A 23,665-nucleotide genomic window follows, 5' to 3' on the forward strand; every position below is an offset into this window, starting at 1 on the left:
AACCATATCCCCTTTATTAACAGCCAGCGGGCTTCGATTCATGCAACCATATCCCCTTTATTAAGAGCCAGCGGGCTTCGATTCATGCAACCATATCCCCTTTTTTCTCAGCCAGTGGGCTTCGATTCATGCAACCATATCCCCTTTATTATCAGCCAGTGGGCTTCGATTCATGCAACCATATCCCCTTTATTCACAGCCAGTGGGCTTCGTTTCATGCAGACCATACTCCCATGTATTCGTAGTCAGCGGGCCTAGATTCATGCAACCATATCCTTCTTATTCACAGCCAGTGGGCTTCGATTCATACAACCATATCCCCTTTATTATCAGCCAGTGGGCTTCAATTCACGCAACCCTATCCCCCATTATTCACAGCCAGTGGGCTTCGATTCACGCAACCATATCCCCTTTATTAACAGCCAGTGGGCTTCGATTCATGCCGACCTATCCCCACGTAGTCACAGTCAGCTGCCTTCTTTCATGCAAAGTCTTCTTCCACGCCTTCCCTGCTTCCAGCTCAAGTATATGCTTGCTAAACTGTCTCTATAAATTTTCCCTACTTGAGCGGCACTCGCTAAACTCTCTCCACTCTCCCCTTGGCTTGAGCGCATGCTCGCCAAATCCTCTCTACTTTCCATAGCTCGAGCGCATGCTCGCTAAACCTCTATTCCTCCCCTAGCTTGAGCACTTGCTTGCTAAACACTCTCCCTACATTCCGCAGCTTTAGCGCACGCTCGCTAAAATCCCTATACCTTCTTCGGCTTGAGCGCATGCTCGCTAAACTCTCTCTATACTTAGCTATCCTTAGCTCAAGCATTCGCTCCCTAAGCTCTCTATTTTCCTCTCTATGCTTCGAATCCAACTGCATCTGATTGTCGTAATTTCATTTTGCATGCTGCCTCTAACAATTGTCTTTTCATGCTACATGGTATCTGTTAGTGCCCAAATCATGTAAGTATCAAACTCAATTTTCATCTCCTTCTCTTTTGGGGGGGTCTTCGGATCAGCGGCCTCTCCGCTCGAGCTTTCCCCCCTTTCGGACGTGGTCCTCACGACGGGGTCTAGGACGCCAATGCACATTCACAATTATTGTATTAATAAATTCTTTCTCATTCAGTTCGCTGAGTCTCTCATGATTGAAATGTAGCTCTCAGCGTAAGTTCAGTCATGAAGACTCTATTCCACATCATTCACCTCTTATCTCTATCCCCTTCCCTCTTCACCATCCTAGCACTCTCCTTCACTGCACTGCACTCTGTCTAGTGACCTCCCACATAGTCAGGTGTTTAATAGATGGCACCTCCCTCACCAATCAGCTGTCGATCTGTCCCTCTCCTGCCCAATCATAACGTAGCAAGAGATTTAAAAGTCTCTGTCTCTTCTCCAGCTGTCTCCCGATCGAATCCGGCAACCCTCCTCCACCCCAAGCACCTCCCCATCCTCGCAGTTCAAGGTCTCCCCTCTCCTGCTCTCCTGCTTCTACACCACCACCAGGTCTAGACCCGGGGGGTCTTCGGATCAGCGGCCTCTCCGCTTGAGCTTTCCCCCCTTTCGGACGTGGTCCTCACGACGGGGTCTAGGACGCCAATGCACATTCACAATTATTGTATTAATAAATTCTTTCTCATTCAGTTCGCTGAGTCTCTCATGATTGAAATCCAATGATGATGTGTAGGAGAGCGTCTGGGGCTCCGCGCCACCTACAAATCTGACCTGTACAGCAGTGACACGGCGCTGTACTGCCCTGATGACCGTCACCGTGAGAGGGTGCCCAGCATGGATCTTCATGGTCAGAGGAAGCTGCTGTACGGGCCACAGAACTCCACTGACAGCAACCCGGAGGAGGGCTCGGTGGGGTTGAGGGCTGGTTTCTCGCAGGAGCACTTTGCCAAGTTTCAAGCCACACTGGGTGGAGGCTCCTACTCCAGCTTTAGTGGAGGGGGCTCCGAGGACAAAGGCAACGGCCCACCTAGCAGTGCAGCCTCGTCCCCATGTCATCACTCCCTCTACATGGACTGGAGAGATTCAGGGGACTATGAGAGAACGAGTGACTCATCCTGGGAGAGGGACAGTCCAGGGGTCTTTGCCAACACTCATCCCTTCCAACAGACGGAGATGAGCTACCACCAGAATGGCAGCTCACCGGTCTACAGCCGCACCATGTCCTCCTGCTTCAGTGAGCCCTATGAGCCGCTCCCTCCATCTTCTTCTCCCAGTGTGGCCTATGGAGGCACGTTAGCCCCTGAAGAGGAGGAGCTGATTGGCAGATGGAGACAGCTCAGTGTGGAGGACTTGAGTGCCCACACCTACCGCAGCCCAGGTCGGGCCTCACCTTACAGTTTCTCAGAGCAGCACTTCTCGGTCCGTCCTGCCAAGATCCGGCTCGGGCCGCTCTACAGCAGTTTCCAGGAAGGAGCTGACTACTACCACCAGGGAGCAGGTGTCATGGACCCGGTGTGGGTGGCTGCCAGTCCTAGCCCCGAGTGCAGCCCAGGGCTCAGGCAGGCGCACAGCCAAGCCCACCTGTACCGGGCCGAGGACAGCCAGGGGTCAGAGCATAGCCTCTACCACTCAGGGAGCTCCAAAGACAGGGAAGGCAGTGTCGCAGCTGGAGGCCAGAGCACGGAGTATGTAGACCCGAGCCCCAACAGCTCCACAGAGTCTCTCAACCAGAGGTCCCTGGAGATGGCCGCGGAGCTGCAGCACTATCAGGTGGAGATGCACAGCCTGCCCGCACAGGCAAGCCAGTCACCACCACCAGCCCCACCCCCACCTCCTCCATACAACCAAAAATTTGGCTCTCTAGGACTTTCCAGGAAGGACAGTCTGACGAAAGCCCAGCTGTACGAAACACTTCTGAACTGAAGGACCGTCCGATCAGGTGAAACGTTTGATAGGGTTGTAGAGGCCCTGGTGTGTGTCCAGCTACACCTTCTGTTAGTGCAGCCATTTTAAAGAGAAAATGGTCTGAATAGCAGCCAAGAGCCAACAGGTTAAGTATCATGAACATGTAAGTATGGCATCATTTAAAGGCATCGATTGTATGGCAGTGGATGGCAACTGTTTACAAATACAAATGTCCAGAGGAAATAAGTCATAGTAAGTGTTGGTTGTGGGGTCATGCAGAGCTCAAGGAGCCCTTGAAATTTGTAAGAATGTGTATGCATTAAAATTACAGATGTACAAATATATACTAACTTAAAAAAATCAAATCCCTTAAATGATGAGTGAGAAACATTTTGTTTTTCTTCTGTTAGCTGAATTTGACAGTATTGATGGGTGTGTTTTTATTGTTATTGATGGAACGTTTTGAGGTGTAAACCGTCAGTATTACTTTATTTTATTCTCTCTTTCCCTCTGAGAGGTTTTCCTGCCCCCGCCTCACCTCACCCCACCCTCCCTGTTCTACCTCAGACTTGGACACCCCCCCCCCCTCCCAACCAAGCTGCTGTAACCCTGTTTCTTTGACTGCGATGCATGTTTATATATTTTGTTTGTTTTGTTCACATAATAAAGCACAAATTATAACTTTAAGCACCTAGCCTTTGTTTTAATTTTTCCATGTTTTCATGGTGTGACCGCATCCTGACCAAACAGAATGTCGGTTTGGGAGTGAGACCACCCCTGGTTGTGTTGTTTACAGTTGTTGCTACTGTCTGCTGATCCACAGCATTGAGATGACTGTCTGAGCTGAGAGGCAGACCTTTCATCATTGAGATTGCTGCGGTGTGTACCTGCTGAGTCACTATGAAGCACTGTGCTCTGAATTTAAAAATAGGTTAGTAGAGAAGGGTTTTTGCAAAGATCAGCACACAGGGAGAATGTTTGCTTGTGTCATCACTAAGGAAATACTACAGTAGTTGTATTTGTGATATTACAGACACGCATTATCAGTCTTATGCAATAAAAAAACACTGCAAATGCCATTTTTTTTTTAAAAATGACTGAGAGACCTGGTATTCTCTTTTTTATGTCAAAATTAGTGCCTTACCGTACTTCAGCCTTTAAAATATGTTTTTCAGTTAACAGAAATGTTGTTTTTTTTCTATTGTTTGGGAAAAAACTTTATTGTACTGTTTTCTTATTATTTATAGAGCAGAAAATAAACTGATTATATATGAGAATATGTTCTCATTCACTCTTACGCATCTGAATTTCACACTGTAAACGCCAAATGCTTTGTCTCCTCTCTCCTTCCTGAGCTATACTTGTCAGAGATCTGGCCACAGGGGGGAGCCACAGCACTGCAGAGAAGGTTTCACTGATCTGCAACGTCAGTCTTATTGTTGTAGCTCATCCAGACACAGCAGCAGCAAGCATTTACACTTCAAACACATCAAAGTGAGGAAGCTCCAATGTACCACCTGTCATCCCTTTACACTGCAAAACACATGCTAAAGTATGCACAAATTTTGGCTGCAATGCACAAGCAATGATGTGCCTGCAGCACCTGTTGCAGAGTGCACATCATGGCTAAACAGGCTACGGTGCAAGATTTAGCTGTGTTTTCATTGGAAGGCCAACAAGCTGCAGGAACTATAAAAAACTATGACTTGAGCCTAAAATATTCACTGCCATTTTGGTGCTATAAATGGTTCTGCCATGTGTCCAGGACATTCACCATAAGCCTAAACACCAAATTAGCAAACTTTTAATGATAAATTTCTTGTGTCTTTGCAATGAAATGTTACTAAACTCTATTTAGTGATGAGGTGAAATTAGTTTTACACATCTTACAAGATCAGTGCCTTTTTATACACCTATACCACCAGTTCCACACATGTATACTGAGTGAATTTCTTAAATGTTGTGCAAAACAAAGACTCGTGTTTCAAGGTTGTAGGATGAGGGAAATCTGGAGATTTACTGAATGTCATATTGTGATGTCTCAACCATCATCTTTACAGGCACGTGCTGATACAATCTCAAATCATCTCACTGCAATGTAGCACTCTTTCTCACAGACACCTCAGAATCAAACTTGGCACAATTCATCACTCAGTTAATAAACAACATTTCACCAACTATCTAGAGTCCAACCATCCTCCTGCTTATGTCCCACAGTTTCTTGGCTGCCTGCTCATCTGTAGCTTTAGGCATTAGCTCCTCCTCTGTGCAGTTAGCGAAGCACTTCCCTGACACTCCCTCCACCTCAGGGGAGCAGGCCAGATAGAGAGGAGTCTGGGCCCCCTCCAGTGGACTCTTGAAAAAGACAAATGATGCGAGGTGGAACAGGGGCTTTGCCAGGAAGGGGATTTGAACATGCCTGCCTAGTCTGGTCCTCACGATGCCTGGTGTTAGAGCGTTAACTGTGACCCCTGAGCCCTCGAGCTGACGGGCCAGCTCGAGTGTGAACAGCAGGTTGGCCAACTTGCTCTGGCTGTAGCAGGCAGCCTTGTCATAGTTATTCTCGCTGTTCAGGTCGTCGAAGTTGATTTGGCCGTGCTTGTAAAGTTTGGAGGAAACCACGACGATGCGGCTAGGAGCTGATGCTTTTAGGATGTCTAGCAGAAGGTGAGTGAGGAGGAAGTGCCCAAGGTGATTGACACCGAGCTGCATCTCAAAGCCATCCTCTGTCTTTGTGTAGGGACACTGGTAGATGCCTGCGTTGTTGATGAGCACATCAATCTTCGATTCCTCCTAAGAAAAACACACAGTAAGTAACAGTGTAAGAGAGGTTTCATTTAAAATTCAGCCACATGTATCACTTCAAATATTCTATCTTTGTCTTATATCATGTCTTATTTATTGTCTTGAACAGCTGACGACATATTCACAGCAGCTGAAGAACTTAACTAAATTCTGGCACATCATTCACTGGTAGGACATTGCAGCACCTAAATGACCTGTCATGACCTCCTCTGTATCAGAAAAGGCTTGAATGAACTTGTCACCTCTCATGTGAAATGACCAGAGCTGAACAGCAGCCTGTAAACAAACCAGCTAACACACATCAGAGCTCTAAAGTCTGACACATTGAAAGTGAGACACGCTCACACACCACACATGACATTTCTCATGTGGAGAAATGATAAACTTTGCTGCACAGAGGGTCGCTACCATTATGTTTGTAAGGGAGCGACAGGACACAAGGGTGCGTTATACTAACAGGGAAACACTGTTGTAGTAAGGGGAATAAGAAAATAATCTTAAGTGTGCTGTTACTGTCCTCATCCTTATTAGTTTACGCTTACCCTGCATCATTATTATGAGGGAGATTTGCCAGTCCTTTGTCTCTGTACATGCTTTTGTAATCCGTTTCTAATCTGATCTGTTTTGTGTAGTCTTTCCCCTAAAATCTGAAGTCCAGCTGATGGTGTAATTGGGAATACAGTGACGCAGTGTGGTAATAGATATAAAGCTATTTTGTTATAATAATCTGTTAGTGTCAGCCTCTTAGCAAGCACCTTACCCATGATTTTGGTCTCTGCTGGTAACAGATACAGGGCGATATGAAGAGACTAAAATAAGGGATCTCGACCAGGCTTTGGGATGACACTGATGTTAGCGTTATAGAGGGACGGTGGTAACATTGGAGCATTCTGGAGCTCTCACAAAGCACGTCTACGTCACTTGCACCCCCTGCAGGCCTCCTCGCATATAAAAAAATGAATACAAGGTTACATTTTAATAGTGTTTTAATGGTGTCTATGGACGACAAGTCCTTTGTGCGTGAAGTCTTTGAAGGGGCGGAGACACATGTTGCCAACATGCCTTCGATGATCTCATGATCCGATACTCTATGACAGGGGTTCTCAAAGTTTTGATAGCTGAGGGCCAATTTATGAACCCAACATTGGACTGAGGGCCGCCAAAGAAGAACAAATGGAAAAAAATAAAAAAAATAAATGTGTAATCATTTAAATGACCAGGTTGCATCTCTGCAGTTTACATTTATTGGTCTGTATCCAGTAATGTGCAAAAAAAGCATATGGGGCTAAACCTGAGAAACACTGTAATGCACCAAAACATTCCTCCTGATTAGGGCTGGGCGGTATGACCAAAATTCTATATCAGGGTATTTTTGCATGCATGACGTGTTAACTGCATTGATTGTGAGAAGAATTACTGCAATAGAGTGGTTACTCTATTCCAGGTCATGAGAATTGAAAAAAAAAATCCACATTAGTGTACAGCAGGGCTGTGGGTTATTACTTAATATCAAGTAGCATCGTGATTACTTGAGGTTTTTCCTCAATTACGATTAAAGAACGATCATTTTTATTGTTTTAAAAAATAATTACAAATAATTGGGGGGGGGGTAGTTAAGTTATACTCTGCTTCACTCGTGGCTTCGAGTAAACGCAGACTAGATGGAGACGGAGTGACGTGACAGAAGCTTGTTAAATACTCCACAAGGACAGAAAAAGTCTGTTTGTGTTCCTGAAGTGGCAGAAACATACTTTATGAGAAACGAGTGTGCAGAACCGCTCATACGGCTCCACTGCAACGGACGCAGCGTCACACACACACACACACACATACAGGCTTTGATGCTGTTTCGCTGCCAATTATCGGCAGAAGCAGCAGTTCAGGTGAACATGTATGAAGCGGAAATATTTGTTAAACAGACAAAGCCGTGAAATACCAAACAGTAGCAACATCGTCCTCCTCCGCGTCAAACATGTTTGTTCAAGTGTTTTAACCACTGCTTCGGCCGCTGTTCAGCGTCTCCAAAAGTCTCCAAAACCTGTATGTGTGTGTGGCCGCGATGTGCGCTGAGAGCCGTGTGACGTCCCCTCACCAACAACTCCACTAATACCTGTGCTCTGCCCATGCGCAACAATTTACAACCGTGCTGAGTTCCGGACTATTTAGGCCTGTGTCGTCAGTATATGAAAAAATCATATCATAACACAAATTCACATAATTCCGCACATTGAGAACCTATGCTCTATGATGTCTATGATGTCAAACTCGACGAGTTTGTCATAATCACCTGGGCAACCACAAACAAGCAGCAGTGTTCGAGAGAATTCACACAGCACGAAGGTCAGTTCAAAAAATTATTATTATTATTATAGTCAGAGGACCGGTTCTACTCCAGTTAGAAGAATGCTGCTAGAGAAAGGATACCAACTAACATCGATTTCTTCAAACTACACAGTGGATAAAATGCTTGGAGAAGGCACTTATGGATATGTAGTTAAATGCCTGAAGTCAGCAACAAATCAGATGGTGGCTGTGAAAGTAGCAAAATTCAACAAAGGGGCACAGAATGAAGAAACCATTTTGAGAAAGCTGCAGGCTTTTGACGAATACTTCAATGGGATTGAAAACTCATTTATCCACCAGGACTATATCTGTCAGGAATTTGAACTGCTAGATATTAGCCTGAGAGAGTTCATCAGGACAAGGTCACGAGTTTCGCTGCCAGAGATTCGGAAGATTCTACACCAGGCAGCTAGTGCTCTTCAGATTCTGAAGAACTTAGGGATCATTCATGCAGATCTCAAGCCCGATAATATCATGATGGTAGACCAAGCCAAGCAGCCCTTGAGGATAAAAATAATCGATTTTGGCATTTCTTTAGAAACGTCAAAAGCAAAGCAGGGTTGGCTCATTCAGTCCTTGTGGTACAGGGCCCCAGAGATCATGTTGGCATGCCCCTTTAGTAATGATGTGGACATGTGGTCTCTTGGCTGCATAGCTGCTGAGATGTTTTTGGGCTTTGCACTTTATAATGGGAACACTGAGTATGACATGCTTTGGCAGATAACCCAAAGTCACGGTCCATTTCCAAAGGCTTTCCTATCCAATGGATGGAAGACAAACACATTTTACAAGCTGGATTTGTGTGACTCTTTAAATCTTATGTCACCAGTAGAATTTGGAAACAATTTAACTTGTTTATTCGATGGCCACAAGTTCCTGGTGAACCCAAGAAGACACAAACTAGCCACCAAAGCAGAACTCTGTGATGCGACAGCCTTTCTGGACTTGCTCAGTAGCATGCTAACAATAGATCCCAGTACAAGAATTCATCCAGCACAGGTTTTGGAGCATTCATTTATCACTATGAAACAACTGATAGCCACATTTGAGACAAGTCCATATGTGAAGTGTAGTGCTCTTCTAATGGGCGCATCCTTGACAGCAATGACAAAAATGTGGAAAGATGCTACTTCTTCTGCGAATGTATCCGAGCCATGTGCTATTCTAATGGGTGCATCCTCAGATCAAAACAAAATGCATAAGAGCAGAGACAAGAGATCAGAGACCTCCACAAACAGCAAGTTCTCTTTAAAAAGAAAGATGCCATCCACAATTAGAGAGGAGAAAACCTCTAAAAAGGCACCTGTCTGCCTGCACAAGCCTGGCAGAAATATGTCAGAGTTCTCCCCAAAGGCGAAGAAGAAGAGGATGTCTACAGAGGCAGAGGAGAGAAGGTTGACAGCAATGACAAAAACGTGGAAAGATGCTACTTCTTCTGCGAATGTATCCGAGCCATGTGCTATGCTAATGGGTGCATCCTCAGATCAAAACAAAATGCATAAGAGCAGAGACAAGAGATCAGAGACCTCCACAAACAGCAAGTTCTCTTTAAAAAGAAAGATGCCATCCACAAGTAGAGAGGAGAAAACCTCTAAAAAGGCACCTGTCTGCCTGCACAAGCCTGGCAGAAATATGCCAGAGTTCTCCCCAAAGGCGAAGAAGAAGAGGATGTCTACAGAGGCAGAGGAGAGAAGGTTGACAGCAATGCCAAAAATGTGGAAAGTATCTGCGAATGTATCCGAATGTCAAAGCCAGACATGTCTTTAACATATCATTTTTGGCATTGCTGTCAACCTCTCCTCTGCAGAATGTCAAAGACATGTCTGGCTTTGACATTGTTTATAAGGTTAGATGTTTATTAGATGTCCATCTACAGTCTATTAAACTTCATCTACTAAACTCGCATCTGTCAAATTTTAATGTGTTTTTTTTTTTTTTTTTTAAATTGGTCCAAGAGACACTTTTGCGCATCTTGGGGTGATACATATGTGTGCCAATTTTTATGATCCTACTCAAAACAGGACAAGGGGCAGGCAGAATTTGAATTTGGAATGTATGGTATACAACAGTGTAAGGCAGAACATTTCAGTAGCTGTGGTTTATCATCCACCATCAGATCCCGTCACTATTTAAAGTCAATGTAAACAGACTACTTTAATTGCTCGAACCTTTAAGTATAAGACAGTAGCCATTGTGGGAGATTTTAACAGACAGTACTGACTACATTTTTTAGTGACCACGAGGGTATTTTGTGTACTTTTACAAATGCAGATCTGTAAAAAGAGCAGTGATAGTATGGTTTATGTGTTCGTGTGTTAAGCTGTCAGTTGACGAGGATAGTTGATAGGGTTTGACAATAGGGTTGGGCGGTATTAAGGTATTAAGGTATACCGGCAGGGCACACAGGTAGTGACTTACCACTTATATCTATATAAGTAATTACAAAATGCTGCTCTCTAACATGATAAAATTGCAAAAACAAACAGAAACACATCGGGACTGGCTCATACCAGTTTAATACCACGGTGAAATTGAAAAAAGTCTGTTCGCTATATGCGTTTGTAGATAGCCGAACAAGAGTTGTCCAGAGCTGCAAGAATCAAACAAACACCTTGCTCTTGTGTCACCACGGTTATGGAATAGATCAATAGAGATATAAATTAAACTGTGACTTGTAATATAAATGAACCTTCTTCTATATACTAATTATAACTGACTGCTGCAATAATACGTTAGATTCTTAATGTACAAATATACAAAGGACAGCACATGTAAAAGAAATGAGTGTGTTGACAAAATGACAAAACAGACAAATATCAGGGTTTTTGATATCATAGAAAATTTGAAAATACATGTTTACTAACCTACACTAGCTTATATGAGTCTTAGCTTCCTTTTAATGCACAGACTCCTCACTCGATCCCAGTTAGGTTCCATTGCTGGAGTATTAAATGGGCAGTTTCACCTCTTTAAGGCAGGTTATATGAAGTGTGATTGCAGTGTGATTTTCAAAAAACTGTGCTGCTCCCAACGTCTGTAGCAGCAATCTGACCTTAACGTACAAACTATAGTGACAGCAAGCTGAAAATACCTTATGCAGCAAAAGTTCTTTAAAATGGATTCATGTACTAAATTAGTCATGGTGACAATGTTACGGAGCCCCTCTGATGACATGGTCAAAAAGTAAATAAATCGTGGCCACGAAATATGTATAACGTGCACACGAAATACTAATTTGTGGCCATGAATTAGTGTTGTTATTGACGGGGTGCATGGGAGCAGGCTGCCCGGCCAGGGAGCACCCTCCCCGGGCAGCAGGGAGCGAACTAGTATTTCGTGGCCACAATTTATTTATTTTTTGACCATGTCATCAGAGGAGCTGCGTACAATGATGACAATGCTGAGCAACTTAAAGAGTTTCCTGTAGTAGTGCCTTGCTGTGTCAGACACAACCTAGACTTCAATATCTAGCTGTTGACATGTACGACTGTAATGCACTGGAGCAGGTATGTTTGCTTAATGATAGTGATATCCTGATTTTTCTCTCGCACAAGTTATTTTCAGTAGTTAACTACTTCTAACACTTCCGTGTGTATCTTTTCTTAGGCCACATGGTTAGTTGTCTGTGAGACATCCTATTAGTTTGTATGTGAAACATCTCCGCATGTGACTAATAAACAGGTCTAGAAACAAGAAAGATGCACACACACAGTAATGTGTTGGAACTGATGGCATGCAACTGTCTAACAAACCTAGTTTTTCCTTAAATGTTATTTTTAGAGTACTTACTTTGTACTTTTATACTTTAAAGCATCTTTCAAACCCCATGCTTCTGTACTTCAACATGAGTAGAAATGTTTAAATCCCTGTGTCTATAGGCTACTTCCAGCTTTTTTAAGAAGCTAGTTTCGGGGATGGGCCGCACACCCGCGCCCCTTCCCATTCACTGACTTTGTTAATTTCCTCACAGAACTCTCGGACAGATTTTAAAGAAGCGAGGTCCAGGTGTTTGATGACCACCTGCCCCTGCTCTGGCCCCGCTTCCTTCTTGATGTCCTGGGCTGCTTCTTCGGCGCTCCGCCGGTCCCGACAGGCCATGATGACCCTGGGTTGGAGCTTCACCAGCTCGGCGGACACGGCTTTCCCTATCCCGCTGTTAGCCCCGGTCACGATGACCGTCTTTCCTCGCATTGTGTCGGCTGGGTACTGGAGCAGCTTGACGGCTTTCTGTTGAGGGAATAAACGGCGCAAAAACAGCAGGACCCCACCGCCGACTACAGCGGCGATTAGCACCGCAATAGACATGGAAGCGGGGACTGGAGACAGGTCAGCAGCTCGCTGTGTTGACAAGTTCCAGACGTACCCCGGAAATAGTTATTGCGCAGACTCGTTAGCTAAACAGTCTGCACTGCATTATTAACTGTGTTTTTTAAATGACGGCGAATGTTTGAAACGAGCACGACTATCATTGTTGAGTATCATAAGCACAGAGAGCAGTTTAATGGTGAAATAACAAGCTAATAAGGCTAAGCTAGTAACAGCACAAAACTACTTCCGGGGCGGCATATTTCCATAAGAGAACCGTAATACACGATGTGCCAACAGAAACATTACACCCTTAATTAAGCCAATAAAAAAGTGTTAATGCTTTTGGATATTTGCTCCTAGTAGCGAGTTACTAATTTTTAGATAATATAATTTTAATTGTATCTACGGCTGCTTTGATTTTCATCGCTGATCTACTTTTGTTCTTCTTTCTTATTCCTCTAAATTATAAACATTGACCACTAGGTGGCGCTATAAAAAACCCCACAAGAGAAGAGCACCAAGGCAAAAAAGGGGTTAGTTTCCCATCATCTATGGGCTTACAAAGGCAAAGTGTTCCAGAGGGAGGTTAAATAGCTTTTGCGATATGGAGTCTTGGTTGTTAAATAATAAATTCCCGTACATGTTTATTAACTGATTAATTCAAGAAAGAGGAAGAATATGAAGAAGTAGGATTAATATATCTTGTCAGAAAGTCATAGATTAATTTAAAATATGCACAAAGACGGACAGGAAAAAATATATATAGTTATAGTTACCCTAAAGTCTTTAGTCTTTAGGGTTTCCCTCGTTAGAATCAATTTACTGTAATAGAAATGAACTCATTCACTGAATTATTCAGAGTATTCACTCCTCCAAAGCCTTCTTAAAGAGGCAGTTTAACCAAAATCAAATATTTCTTGTGTGTGTGTGTGTGTGTGTATGCGCGCGCTGCAGTGCTATGTATATATCTGTATGCTTTTAAAGATACGGTGTTTGTCAGAGTTTTATTGAATGTACAGAGAGACTTAAATCTAATATTACACAGTAACATTCCCCGGAAATCTGATGCACACTGAAATATTCCCGTATGCATTAGCTACCTGCTGAGAGCTCATGCTTTCTCTGCACTGAAACGTGCGTCATTGATTAGTATTTCTTGCCTGCTTGTAGTGAGCCGCGTCAGTAGAGCTTTCGTGCTGCATTCACGTCTCTGCCGGTAATAAACAGACTCGAACCAAAGTTTGCAGCCTTGCCGATGAATTTCTTCATTCTTCTCCCCCTTTTTTTTCCGTTTTTCTTCTGTTGCTGTGTTTCCAGTTGAGTAATACACCCGTTTATTTCAGGCTGTGCTTCCAGTTCCAGCGTCTGCCGTTACAGACTCAGGCTTTATTTGACGTTATGTGCAGATGAATATCTCGCAGCTCCAAATGTATTTAAGGACCGTTTCTTCTTCTGTTTGATTATAGGGTTTAAGAATGTCTATTTTCTTAGTCCTGTGTGTCCTGGCTACAGTCTCATCCTGCTGTGCGGACGGTAAGCAAGATCTTTGACACAATTCACGTCTCTTGAATGTGATAGAAAGTATACTGTGAATATGCATTCTTACTTTTGGTTTTTTCATTTTCTGGTTTTGGTTTCATTTAGGAGCTCAACTCACCAACAACAAGCACTTTAAACATATTATAAGTTATTCTAACCACCACCACCAAAACTCCTTCAACATCTATACTACAAATGTGCATTTTATTCATTATTAATACTTCATACGCCGTGTGGTAATTTAACAGTGATTTTAAAATAATGTATATATAATAACTGTCCTATCTGAGACTAAGGACTTTGCTCTGTAAACATGCACCTAACCTGGAGATAGTCTCTTGTTTCTATTTTAAATATCATTATATCTTTTAAAATCATTGTTTGTCGTTGTTATTGTATGACTGGACTTATGTTGCACAAAGGGGGATGAGGGTAGAGAGTGGTAGGAAGAGGGCTGCTCGACAATCAGAAAAAATAGATTATTGAACAAAAATAGTGAGAATAGTGGTCAAAGTGTAAGTGATGGAGAGAGCAGAGCAGCAGGAATAATTCAGCATGGAGACAGAGCTGTGAGTGAACAGTTTCACTACTACAGACAGACAGACACTTTGACTTGTTACAGCAGGAACATCAGCATGGTAGTATTAACAAATAACACCACATTCCAGTTAGGTAGCCGGTGATGCAGGATACCTTAATTACTCACTGTCTGCTGAGGCTCTGTGGGAAACATTAACCTAACATTAACCCCAATACATGTCACACATCAAATAATGAATATATGCTATTTCCTTCCAGGGAAAAGTTTTACATTTACGATGTGGTACATGTTCTGATTGAGTGATTCTAATGACTCCCAGAAACTCTGCCGGTTTTTGGATGGGTGAGCAGTGCAACATTTCCAGTAAAGAAAAAACAACATGGGAGTGTGTTTAGTAACATTACTGCTGCTGAGATTATGTGAATTAACCTTTATTTACCTAGTAAATGAGCTTCATCGATGGTGGCTAGACGATAAGTAGAAGAAGAAGAAGATAAGATGTTAGCACAGGAACAGAAAGCCACACATCATTGCAAGATACAGTTTACATGGCAGTTACATACATGCTGTAAAAACCTTTTTGTTACTTTTTTTACATCAGACATTTTGTTGAGGTCAGCATTTAAATCTCGAACATGTTAAGTTGTTAAACCACATCATCGGTATTTCTGTAATGTCTCTAACTGCCAAAAGGGGGAGACATTAGGGAGACTTTACTGTTTAAAGGTCTTCCTTCATACCCAACAAATCTCACTCAAGACCTAACTTCCCAATTAAATTCTAAAAGGGAAGGAAACACGAGACAGCTATGTCACATGACTCCTTTTGTTTCCAGTGTTCAGCTAAGCTAACACGCACATTCTCTGTATGTTAAGCTGCTACACCATTGAATAAACACATCATTGTCTGCAGGCAATCATTCCAGCACCTGCAACGTTGTCCCTAAAGATCAGTACATTGACTTCGGCTCCAGCATAGACATCATGTGCCAGACTTCATGTGTAAATGGCAAAATCTACTGGACGCTGAACAGCAGCCCCATCAACGAAACCCTGTCTGTCCGAGTCAACTCCACACACACACTGCTGTCGCTGAGAAACTTCAGGCAACAGAAGGCAACAGTGCAGTGTCACAGTGAAGACACCAAACAAATCCTCGGAGGCACCATCATCAAAAGCATCCGTATGAAGTCACTTTCTTGCAGTCACAGAACTGGCTGACACTATTGTACATAATATGGAAATAAATCCATATCATGTTTAACAGTATGTGACACGTTTTTGCTTTTTTTCACAGCGAAACCCACAAATATATCATGCCTATTACATTATGGATAATCAGTCTTCTTCCAATCTGCTCCCACCGTTTCTAAATTGCAGCTGGAAACATCAGGACCCTCCTTCACTGAAAGTGAACTACACTGTGCTGTGGTAGGGTTTTCTTTTCTTTTGCTTTCTTCACAAATGCATGCATCATTTTCTCATTTGGCTGTAATTATTCTATCAAACGTGTTCATTTCTTTCAGTGTCTCTCGTTCAGGCAGTTCAAGAAAGACAGTTCATGACGCTCATGACATACAGTTCATTCGCAGTGAAGGCCAATACGTATTTATCAATCAGAATTTACCGTTACTGTGAGAGCTAAAACTGCAGCCTGGGAGACTGAATCCAAGTCATATTCATTTGATCCATATCACATATGTAAGTATAACATTGTATAGAAACACATGTTTCCTATTGATCTCTTTGTGTTTTAATGATGATGCCATGATTTTATTCCCTCAGTTAAATTGAGCCGTCCAAAGTTAGAAGCAGTAGCTGCCTCCTCTTCTAGTGTGCTGGTTAAGTGGAGAAAAGGGTTTCTTCCAAAGACGTGCCACTGTCAAGTCAAATACAGCAAGGTATGTGGACAACATCTACCTGCCTGCTGGTCTGTCTGTCTGTCTGTCTGTCTGTCTGCCTGCCTGCCTGTCTGTCTGCCTGTCTGTCTGTCTGTCTGCCTCCTGCCTGTCTGTCTGTCTGTCTGTCTTTACGCTCCTCTCAGCTGATTAGGTCATGTCTGTTGCTTTTTCTCTTTCCAGGTTCTGTCAGCAGTTGAAGGACCTCCAGAGGTGAAGAGACATTTTTTTATTCCCTGGCAGATGTGTGGGAGTGTGAACGTGCAACGCATGATAGCCTGGCTGGATTAATGGATAGGTGCTTAGCAGTGAAATGAAGCACAAATTGATTATATGTAATATCATCCTAGGTATTCTTGTATCTGACTGACTCTTCTCTCTGATAGCTTGTTTTTTTTTTATAGTGGCTCTCAATAAAACGCTGAACTGCTGAACTGAAGAGAATGCAAATGTAACTATTGAGCCAGGAGAAGACTGTACTGACCAAACTCAACAGTAAGCACAATCAAAGCTGAAAAACTCTGCACAAGCTGAGACTGAACATTTAAGATATTTGAATTCATGCTATAAATATATTCTTAAAAAGTGCCACTGAATAATTTCTATGCATGACTTACATAGACATGACAAGTGCAGAGATAATAGTGTTATATTGACTTGATAGAGTCATATTTCCCACCTAACTCGTAACAGTCTACGAGTACTCGTTTATGGGGCATAATGAAACCACAGAATCATGTCTTTATCAGTGATGACTAATAGGACTGTGAGCACATTTCAGTTCATACTATACGATGCAGGCTGTTTTTTCTTTAGTTCTGGGTGTGAGCAGTCATTTCGGCTCCAGATTTTCACTCAGTATTCATGGTGAAAATAATTCATTATTGTTACAATATCTATAGAAAAATGAGAAAAGAAATTTTAGAAACTTTATTACTTTATGTAGCTCTCAGCGTAAGTTCAGTCATGAAGACTCTATTCCACATCATTCACCTCTTATCTCTATCCCCTTCCCTCTTCACCATCCTAGCACTCTCCTTCACTGCACTGCACTCTGTCTAGTGACCTCCCACATAGTCAGGTGTTTAATAGATGGCACCTCCCTCACCAATCAGCTGTCGATCTGTCCCTCTCCTGCCCAATCATAACGTAGCAAGAGATTTAAAAGTCTCTGTCTCTTCTCCAGCTGTCTCCCGATCGAATCCGGCAACGATTCTGCGCTGCTCTATGCCGCAATCAACTGGCATTATTCCTCCTCCGGAACTCTCTCAATCCAACTTCAGATCCAATCCCATCTCCCCTGCCCCGCGCCGCAGTGGCTACCCGCGGCCTGTAAAAGGAGCAAGAAGTCAGCCTCCTCTGCTCCCAGGGCTACACGAGGGAACGCTTCTCGCTCTCCCGCTGCCGCTGCTCCGCTTTTCCCCCCGACACGCTCAATCAAACACTTCGGTGCCGGTCGTTGTTTCTTCGGTCAGTCGACCTCCACCTGAGTCCATGTCTCCTGCTCCTGTAGTCTCTGCCGATCCAGCCGCTTGCTCTCAGCCGCTGATCTCCCGTTCTCCTCCGCCATCTTCCGCCGCTACACTCTGGCATCTGCTCGGCCTGTCCCTCCTACAGGTAGGCCCTTCATTCGCAATCCACTAAAATATGAGGGCTTACTTCTGCAGGCAGAGACAATATTTTAGTAAACCTCATCCTGTAATCTCCTCAGCGTCATAAATTTGTGGCCAAGAATGGTCTATCTAGCTCTAACCGGAGACCTCCATCCCAATAGCCGGAAAACATATTCAATCAATATCACTAGCACTTCCAGTAAGCAGCGCTTATTCTCACTATTCGGCTACTAGCCTGGCCTGGTCTGTGGACTCCGAATTTGGCCTTGATCGCCGGGGTCCCAAATGATCTCAGCAAAAATGTGGCGCTCGCGGGCTCACTGCTCCGTGTCCCTCTGTGCTTCAGCCTACTTTTCTCAATCTGCACGGATATACAAGGCCGTCAGGCGTGCAATAAAAAAAAAAAAAAAAAAAAATCGTAGCGCCTACAAGGCAAGCCATACGCAATACTCCTGCAGAATGGAATGGCATTATTCGATCTGTCCGCTCCTCACTCCGGCCTATTTCGGCAATTAGTCTTATTACGCCCGAACCTCTGTCCCCTCTTTATGCCAGTGGACAGCGCTTTAAACTTATTTATTCATGGACCAGGGAGCCGACTTCTCTGCATTTAGATTCCTCCATTCACCTGTTGCTATGGTATCTTTCGGCATTAAGTGGGATTTAAAATATATTTCTCTGTTCGTCTTTGCATTAGTACCTGCATCTTCAATCTCGCGTCAAACTCCTTATGCCAGATTCTGCTGAAGAAGCTAGTGTTCCCTCTATGCTCACATGCTGGATGATTTCCCCCTCAGACATCCCTGCTTAGTCATCTTCGATCGTGCTGCATGGAGCTTACTGCCTGATGCGCGTATTGATAACGTGAGTCGATCCCTGTACAACGCTATCACGACGATGACGTAGTCGAATTGTCTGCATATTAAGTAGCCATGTGCTTGTGTTTACATGCATTAGACGGTGAGTTCGCTATTCTGTCGTTATAGCTATTGTGCTACGTTTAAATTCATATGGTTCGATAGGACAAACGGTTAGATATTACTAATAATTAAAATAGTTAAATACTGGTTTAAAAAAAAAAAAAAAAAAAAAAAAAAAAAAAAAAAAAAAAAAAAAAAAAAAAAAAAACTCCCACCCGGAGTTCCTCAGCATACGCTCATCCCTTCCGACATGAAACCATCTCTCCCCGTTAGAAATGCTGATATAATTTAATAAATAAAATAATGAATAAAAAATTTAGAGCGCTTCAAAATCTGCATTCAGATATCTCCAAGCAGCAACTATACCATTCATAAGGCCAACCTTTCACAGCTCCCTTTGGACGGTCCTCCACAGTTCCTAACTTCTGTGTCCATGTTGCCTCGAACCAAGGCTGCAGCATGATCGGTGGACCCGGTCTCTCCTGCTATGAGCTCGCAACATGGTGTTCTTTTAATGATGACGTAGTGCATTCATCCAATTTTCTCAGGTTGTTTACAGATGGTGCACATCCGTGGGTTTTGGGGGGTTCTTTCCTCCAAGGGCAGTGGTCTGCTAGATGCCGGCCTTTAAATTCTCATTGCTTCATTCGAAACACATTTGGTTTAGATAAGGGTGCTCATACTACCTTTCATCAGAACCGTGGCAGCTCACATTCAATTCAATCTCAGGTTATTTATCAAACCATACTATTTAAAGGCATTCGAAGGCTTCTCCCTCTCCTCTAGACTTCCCGTGGCCTATAACCCTTTCAATTCTCCACTAATTGGTTTCAACCCAGATCGGGCGTATTTCTCCTTCCGTTGATCCTCTCCCGGAATCCCTCTTCGCGTAGCTTTTGGTTTTCTTAGAGGAGGCCTCCCATTCCTTCAATCCCTCTAGAAGTCACCTTCGCAGAACTAGTATTCCATCGAACTACTACAAGCTGTTGCAACACCCTAAATGCAGTGGCGCATGTTCAGTAGTCATAGCCTGCACAATTCGTCCTTATGTCCTTTTAAATACATGAGTGGTTCTCTACAGCAGTGGTCCCCAACCACCGGGCCGGGGACCGGTACCGGTCCGTGGGTCATTTGTACCGGGCCGCACAGAAAGACTGAGCAAAACATATATTTTTCATTATCTGAGTCTGAAAGCTGTTTCATTTATAAATCGATCAGATTCATCCGCCTGTGCCTTTAAGCACCTGCCCAGACGCTTGTCTCGGTCACGGGATACGGCCCCAAAATTAAGCCCACAAGCAAAAACGAATAAAAAACAAACGTCTTTGGAGAGCTTCTCCGGAAAGGGGAAAAGGCCTAACGAGGAGACAGAAGAAGAGGAGCCTACCCCTTCAAAGAAAAAGAAACCCGCATTTAAAAGACTATATCAGGAGTCCTATTTAAAATACGGATTTATTGCAACAGGTGATTCTCACACACCAAGTCCGCTCTGAGTGATATGTGGCGACAGACTCGCAAATGAGGCAACGAAGCCTTCAAAACTGCGAGACCGAGCACCCTGCATTAAAAGACGAGCCATGGAAGAAAACATGAACAAGAACGACTGAAGCAATTAATGACGGCCAAAACAAATTACGGAGTGGACTGGACATAAAACACACTTCGGGTGTCATGTCTCCCATTATCCCCAGATAGGACCCCCTCATTGCTGAGAAAGCTCAAAGGCTCCCACTAATTAAGCATAAGAGTAAGTTGTCTCTTTATGCACTTTTTTTTCTGTGCCGGTCCGTGAAAGTATTGTTTTACATGATACCGTCCGTGGTGCAAAAAAGGTTGGGGACCGCTGCTCTACAGGTTCGTCCCATTCAGATCCTCAAGTCCCTCTGTGACCACAGGAATCTCTCCCTCTGTCTAGGAACTGGTCTTTGCTCATACAACCTCTCGTCAGATCCCCATTGTCCCTTAATCATTATTCGGGTCATCCCTTTAGAATAGGTGCAACTACTTCAGCAGCAACTCAGCGGCTCTGGTTCATGCAAGGCCCTTTAGCTATACTATCACAGCAGTGGGTTCTTTTCATGCAGGCCACATAACCAATGAATTCCTGCTAATCGGCACGCTCGGTCATCTTCTCTCTTCACATTCGTCTTCAGGCCCACCTGGCCTAGCTGGTAGGATTGTTAATAATATTTCATCATCATTGTGAGTTTTTCATCATATTACTGGTGGTGGTGTAATGCTCGAATCATGCATGTTATCTCCATGCCCTCCTTTTCTCTATCCTCTCAGCTTTCCCTCAAGCTTTATAATTAATGTACTGTCAGCCGACGGGCTTCGTTTTATTCAAGGCAATGCATCTCAGCCAGTGGGCTTCATTCTGTCAGCTCAAGGTATCCCCTTCATCTCTGCAATCACTTGGTCGATGGTCTTCACTTCCTGTATTGGCCAAAACACCGGACACATGCTCGCATCTCAGAAATCTCTCCGTCCCTGGTGAGTTTCACCTATTATTGCTGTATCGTCAATTCATGTCTGCTAACTTAACTCTCACGGCATTCTCTAGGCCTCATATCAATGCACCAATGCTGGTGGGCTTCATCACGCAAGGCCTTAAACCATCGCATCCATAGCCAGTGGGTTTCGCTCATGCAAGGCCGTAATTCAATGCATCCATAGCCAGTGGGCTTACGTTCACAGCTACCCTAAAAATCAGTGCATCCATAGCCAGTGGCTTCGTTCATGCTACCCCAAAAAATGTATGCATCTATAGTCAGCGGGCCTAGATTCACGTAACCATATCCCTTATTCACAGCTAGTAGCTTCGATTCATGCGACCATACCCCCATGTATTTATAGCATGTGGGCGTCGATCCAATGCAGACCATACCTCCATCCATTCATAAGCCAGCAGGCTTCGATTCATGCAACCATATCCCCTTTATTAACAGCCAGCGGGCTTCGATTCATGCAACCATATACCCTTCATTCCAGCCAGTGGGCTTCGATTCATGCAACCATATCCCCTTTATTAACAGCCAGCGGGCTTCGATTCATGCAACCATATCCCCTTTACTAACAGCCAGCGGGCTTTGATTCATGCAACCATATCCCCCTTTATTCTCAGCCAGCGGGCTTCGATTCATGCAGACCATACCCATGTATCGTAGTCAGCGGGCCTAGATTCATGCAACCATATCCCCTTTATTCACAGCCAGTGGGCTCGATTCATTCAACCATATCCCCTTTATTAACAGCAGCGGCTTCGATTCATGCAACCATATCCCCTTATTAAGAGCCAGCGGGCTTCGATTCATGCAACCATATCCCCTTTTTCTCAGCCAGTGGGCTTCGATTCATGCAACCATATCCCCTTTATTATCAGCCAGTGGGCTTCGCTTTCATGCAACCATATCCCCTTTATTCACAGCCAGTGGCTTCGATTCATGCAACCATATCCCCATGTATTCGTAGTCAGCGGGCCTAGATTCATGCAACCATATCCTTCTTATTCACAGCCAGTGGGCTTCGATTCATACAACCATATCCCCTTTATTATCAGCCAGTGGGCTTCGATTCATGCAACCATATCCCCTTTATTATCAGCCAGTGGGCTTCATTCACGCAACCCTATCCCCCATTATTCACAGCCAGTGGGCTTCGATTCACGCAACCATATCCCCTTTATTAACAGCCAGTGGGCTTCGATTCATGCCGACCTATCCCCACGTAGTCACAGTCAGCTCCCTTCTTTCATGCAAAGTCTTCTTCCACGCCTTCCCTGCTTCCAGCTCAAGTATATGCTTGCTAAACTGTCTCTATAAATTTTCCCTACTTGAGCGGCACTCGCTAAACTCTCTCCACTCTCCCCTTGGCTTGAGCGCATGCTCGCCAAATCCTCTCTACTTTCCATAGCTCGAGCGCATGCTCGCTAAACCTCTATTCCTCCCCTAGCTTGAGCACTTGCTTGCTAAACACTCTCCCTACATTCCGCAGCTTTAGCGCACACTCGCTAAAATCCCTATACCTTCTTCGGCTTGAGCGCATGCTCGCTAAACTCTCTCTATACTTAGCTATCCTTAGCTCAAGCATTCGCTCCCTAAGCTCTCTATTCTCCTCTCTATGCTTCGAATCCAACTGCATCTGATTGTCGTAATTTCATTTTGCATGCTGCCTCTAACAATTGTCTTTTCATGCTACATGGTATCTGTTAGTGCCCAAATCATGTAATTATCAAACTCAATTTTCATCTCCTTCTCTTTGGGGGGGGTCTTCGGATCAGCGGCCTCTCCGCTCGAGCTTTCCCCCCTTTCGGACGTGGTCCTCACGACGGGGTCTAGGACGCCAATGCACATTCACAATTATTGTATTAATAAATTCTTTCTCATTCAGTTCGCTGAGTCTCTCATGATTGAAATGTAGCTCTCAGCGTAAGTTCAGTCATGAAGACTCTATTCCACACATTCACCTCTTATCTCTATCCCCTTCCCTCTTCACCATCCTAGCACTCTCCTTCACTGCACTGCACTCTGTCTAGTGACCTCCCACATAGTCAGGTGTTTAATAGATGGCACCTCCCTCACCAATCAGCTGTCGATCTGTCCCTCTCCTGCCCAATCATAACGTAGCAAGAGATTTAAAAGTCTCTGTCCTCTTCTCCAGCTGTCTCCCGATCGAATCCGGCAACCCTCCTCCACCCCAAGCACCTCCCCATCCTCGCAGTTCAGGTCTCCCCTCTCCTGCTCTCCTGCTTCTACACCACCACCAGGTCTAGACCCGGGGGGTCTTCGGATCAGCGGCCTCTCCGCTCGAGCTTTCCCCCCTTTCGGACGTGGTCCTCACGACGGGGTCT

The 23,665-nt window shown here is 44.1% G+C and overlaps 2 protein-coding genes and 1 long non-coding RNA gene across 3 annotated transcripts; 2 read left to right on the forward strand and 1 right to left on the reverse strand.

Annotated features, from left to right (window-relative positions):
• Positions 1 to 439: 439 nt before the first annotated feature.
• Positions 440 to 2,868, forward strand: LOC114429034 (brain-enriched guanylate kinase-associated protein-like). Its single transcript, XM_028397881.1, has 2 exons — positions 440 to 524; positions 1,679 to 2,868. The coding sequence occupies exons 1-2, from the start codon at positions 440 to 442 to the stop codon at positions 2,866 to 2,868; spliced, it is 1,275 nt and encodes a 424-aa protein (XP_028253682.1).
• A 1,972-nt stretch (positions 2,869 to 4,840) lies between these two features.
• Positions 4,841 to 12,350, reverse strand: rdh14b (retinol dehydrogenase 14b). Its single transcript, XM_028397572.1, has 2 exons — positions 11,950 to 12,350; positions 4,841 to 5,643 (listed from the first exon to the last, which is right to left on the reverse strand). Exons 1-2 carry the CDS (start codon positions 12,301 to 12,303, stop codon positions 5,032 to 5,034), a joined length of 966 nt encoding a protein of 321 aa, XP_028253373.1. The 5' UTR covers positions 12,304 to 12,350; the 3' UTR covers positions 4,841 to 5,031.
• A 3,656-nt stretch (positions 12,351 to 16,006) lies between these two features.
• On the forward strand, positions 16,007 to 16,521 carry LOC114428858 (uncharacterized). The gene is made up of 3 exons (XR_003669615.1): positions 16,007 to 16,086; positions 16,171 to 16,286; positions 16,467 to 16,521. It is a non-coding gene; the product is annotated as an uncharacterized LOC114428858 (long non-coding RNA).
• Positions 16,522 to 23,665: the final 7,144 nt, after the last annotated feature.

Source organism: Parambassis ranga, chromosome 24, assembly GCF_900634625.1.
Source record: "Parambassis ranga chromosome 24, fParRan2.1, whole genome shotgun sequence".
Lineage (NCBI taxonomy): Eukaryota > Metazoa > Chordata > Actinopteri > Ambassidae > Parambassis > Parambassis ranga.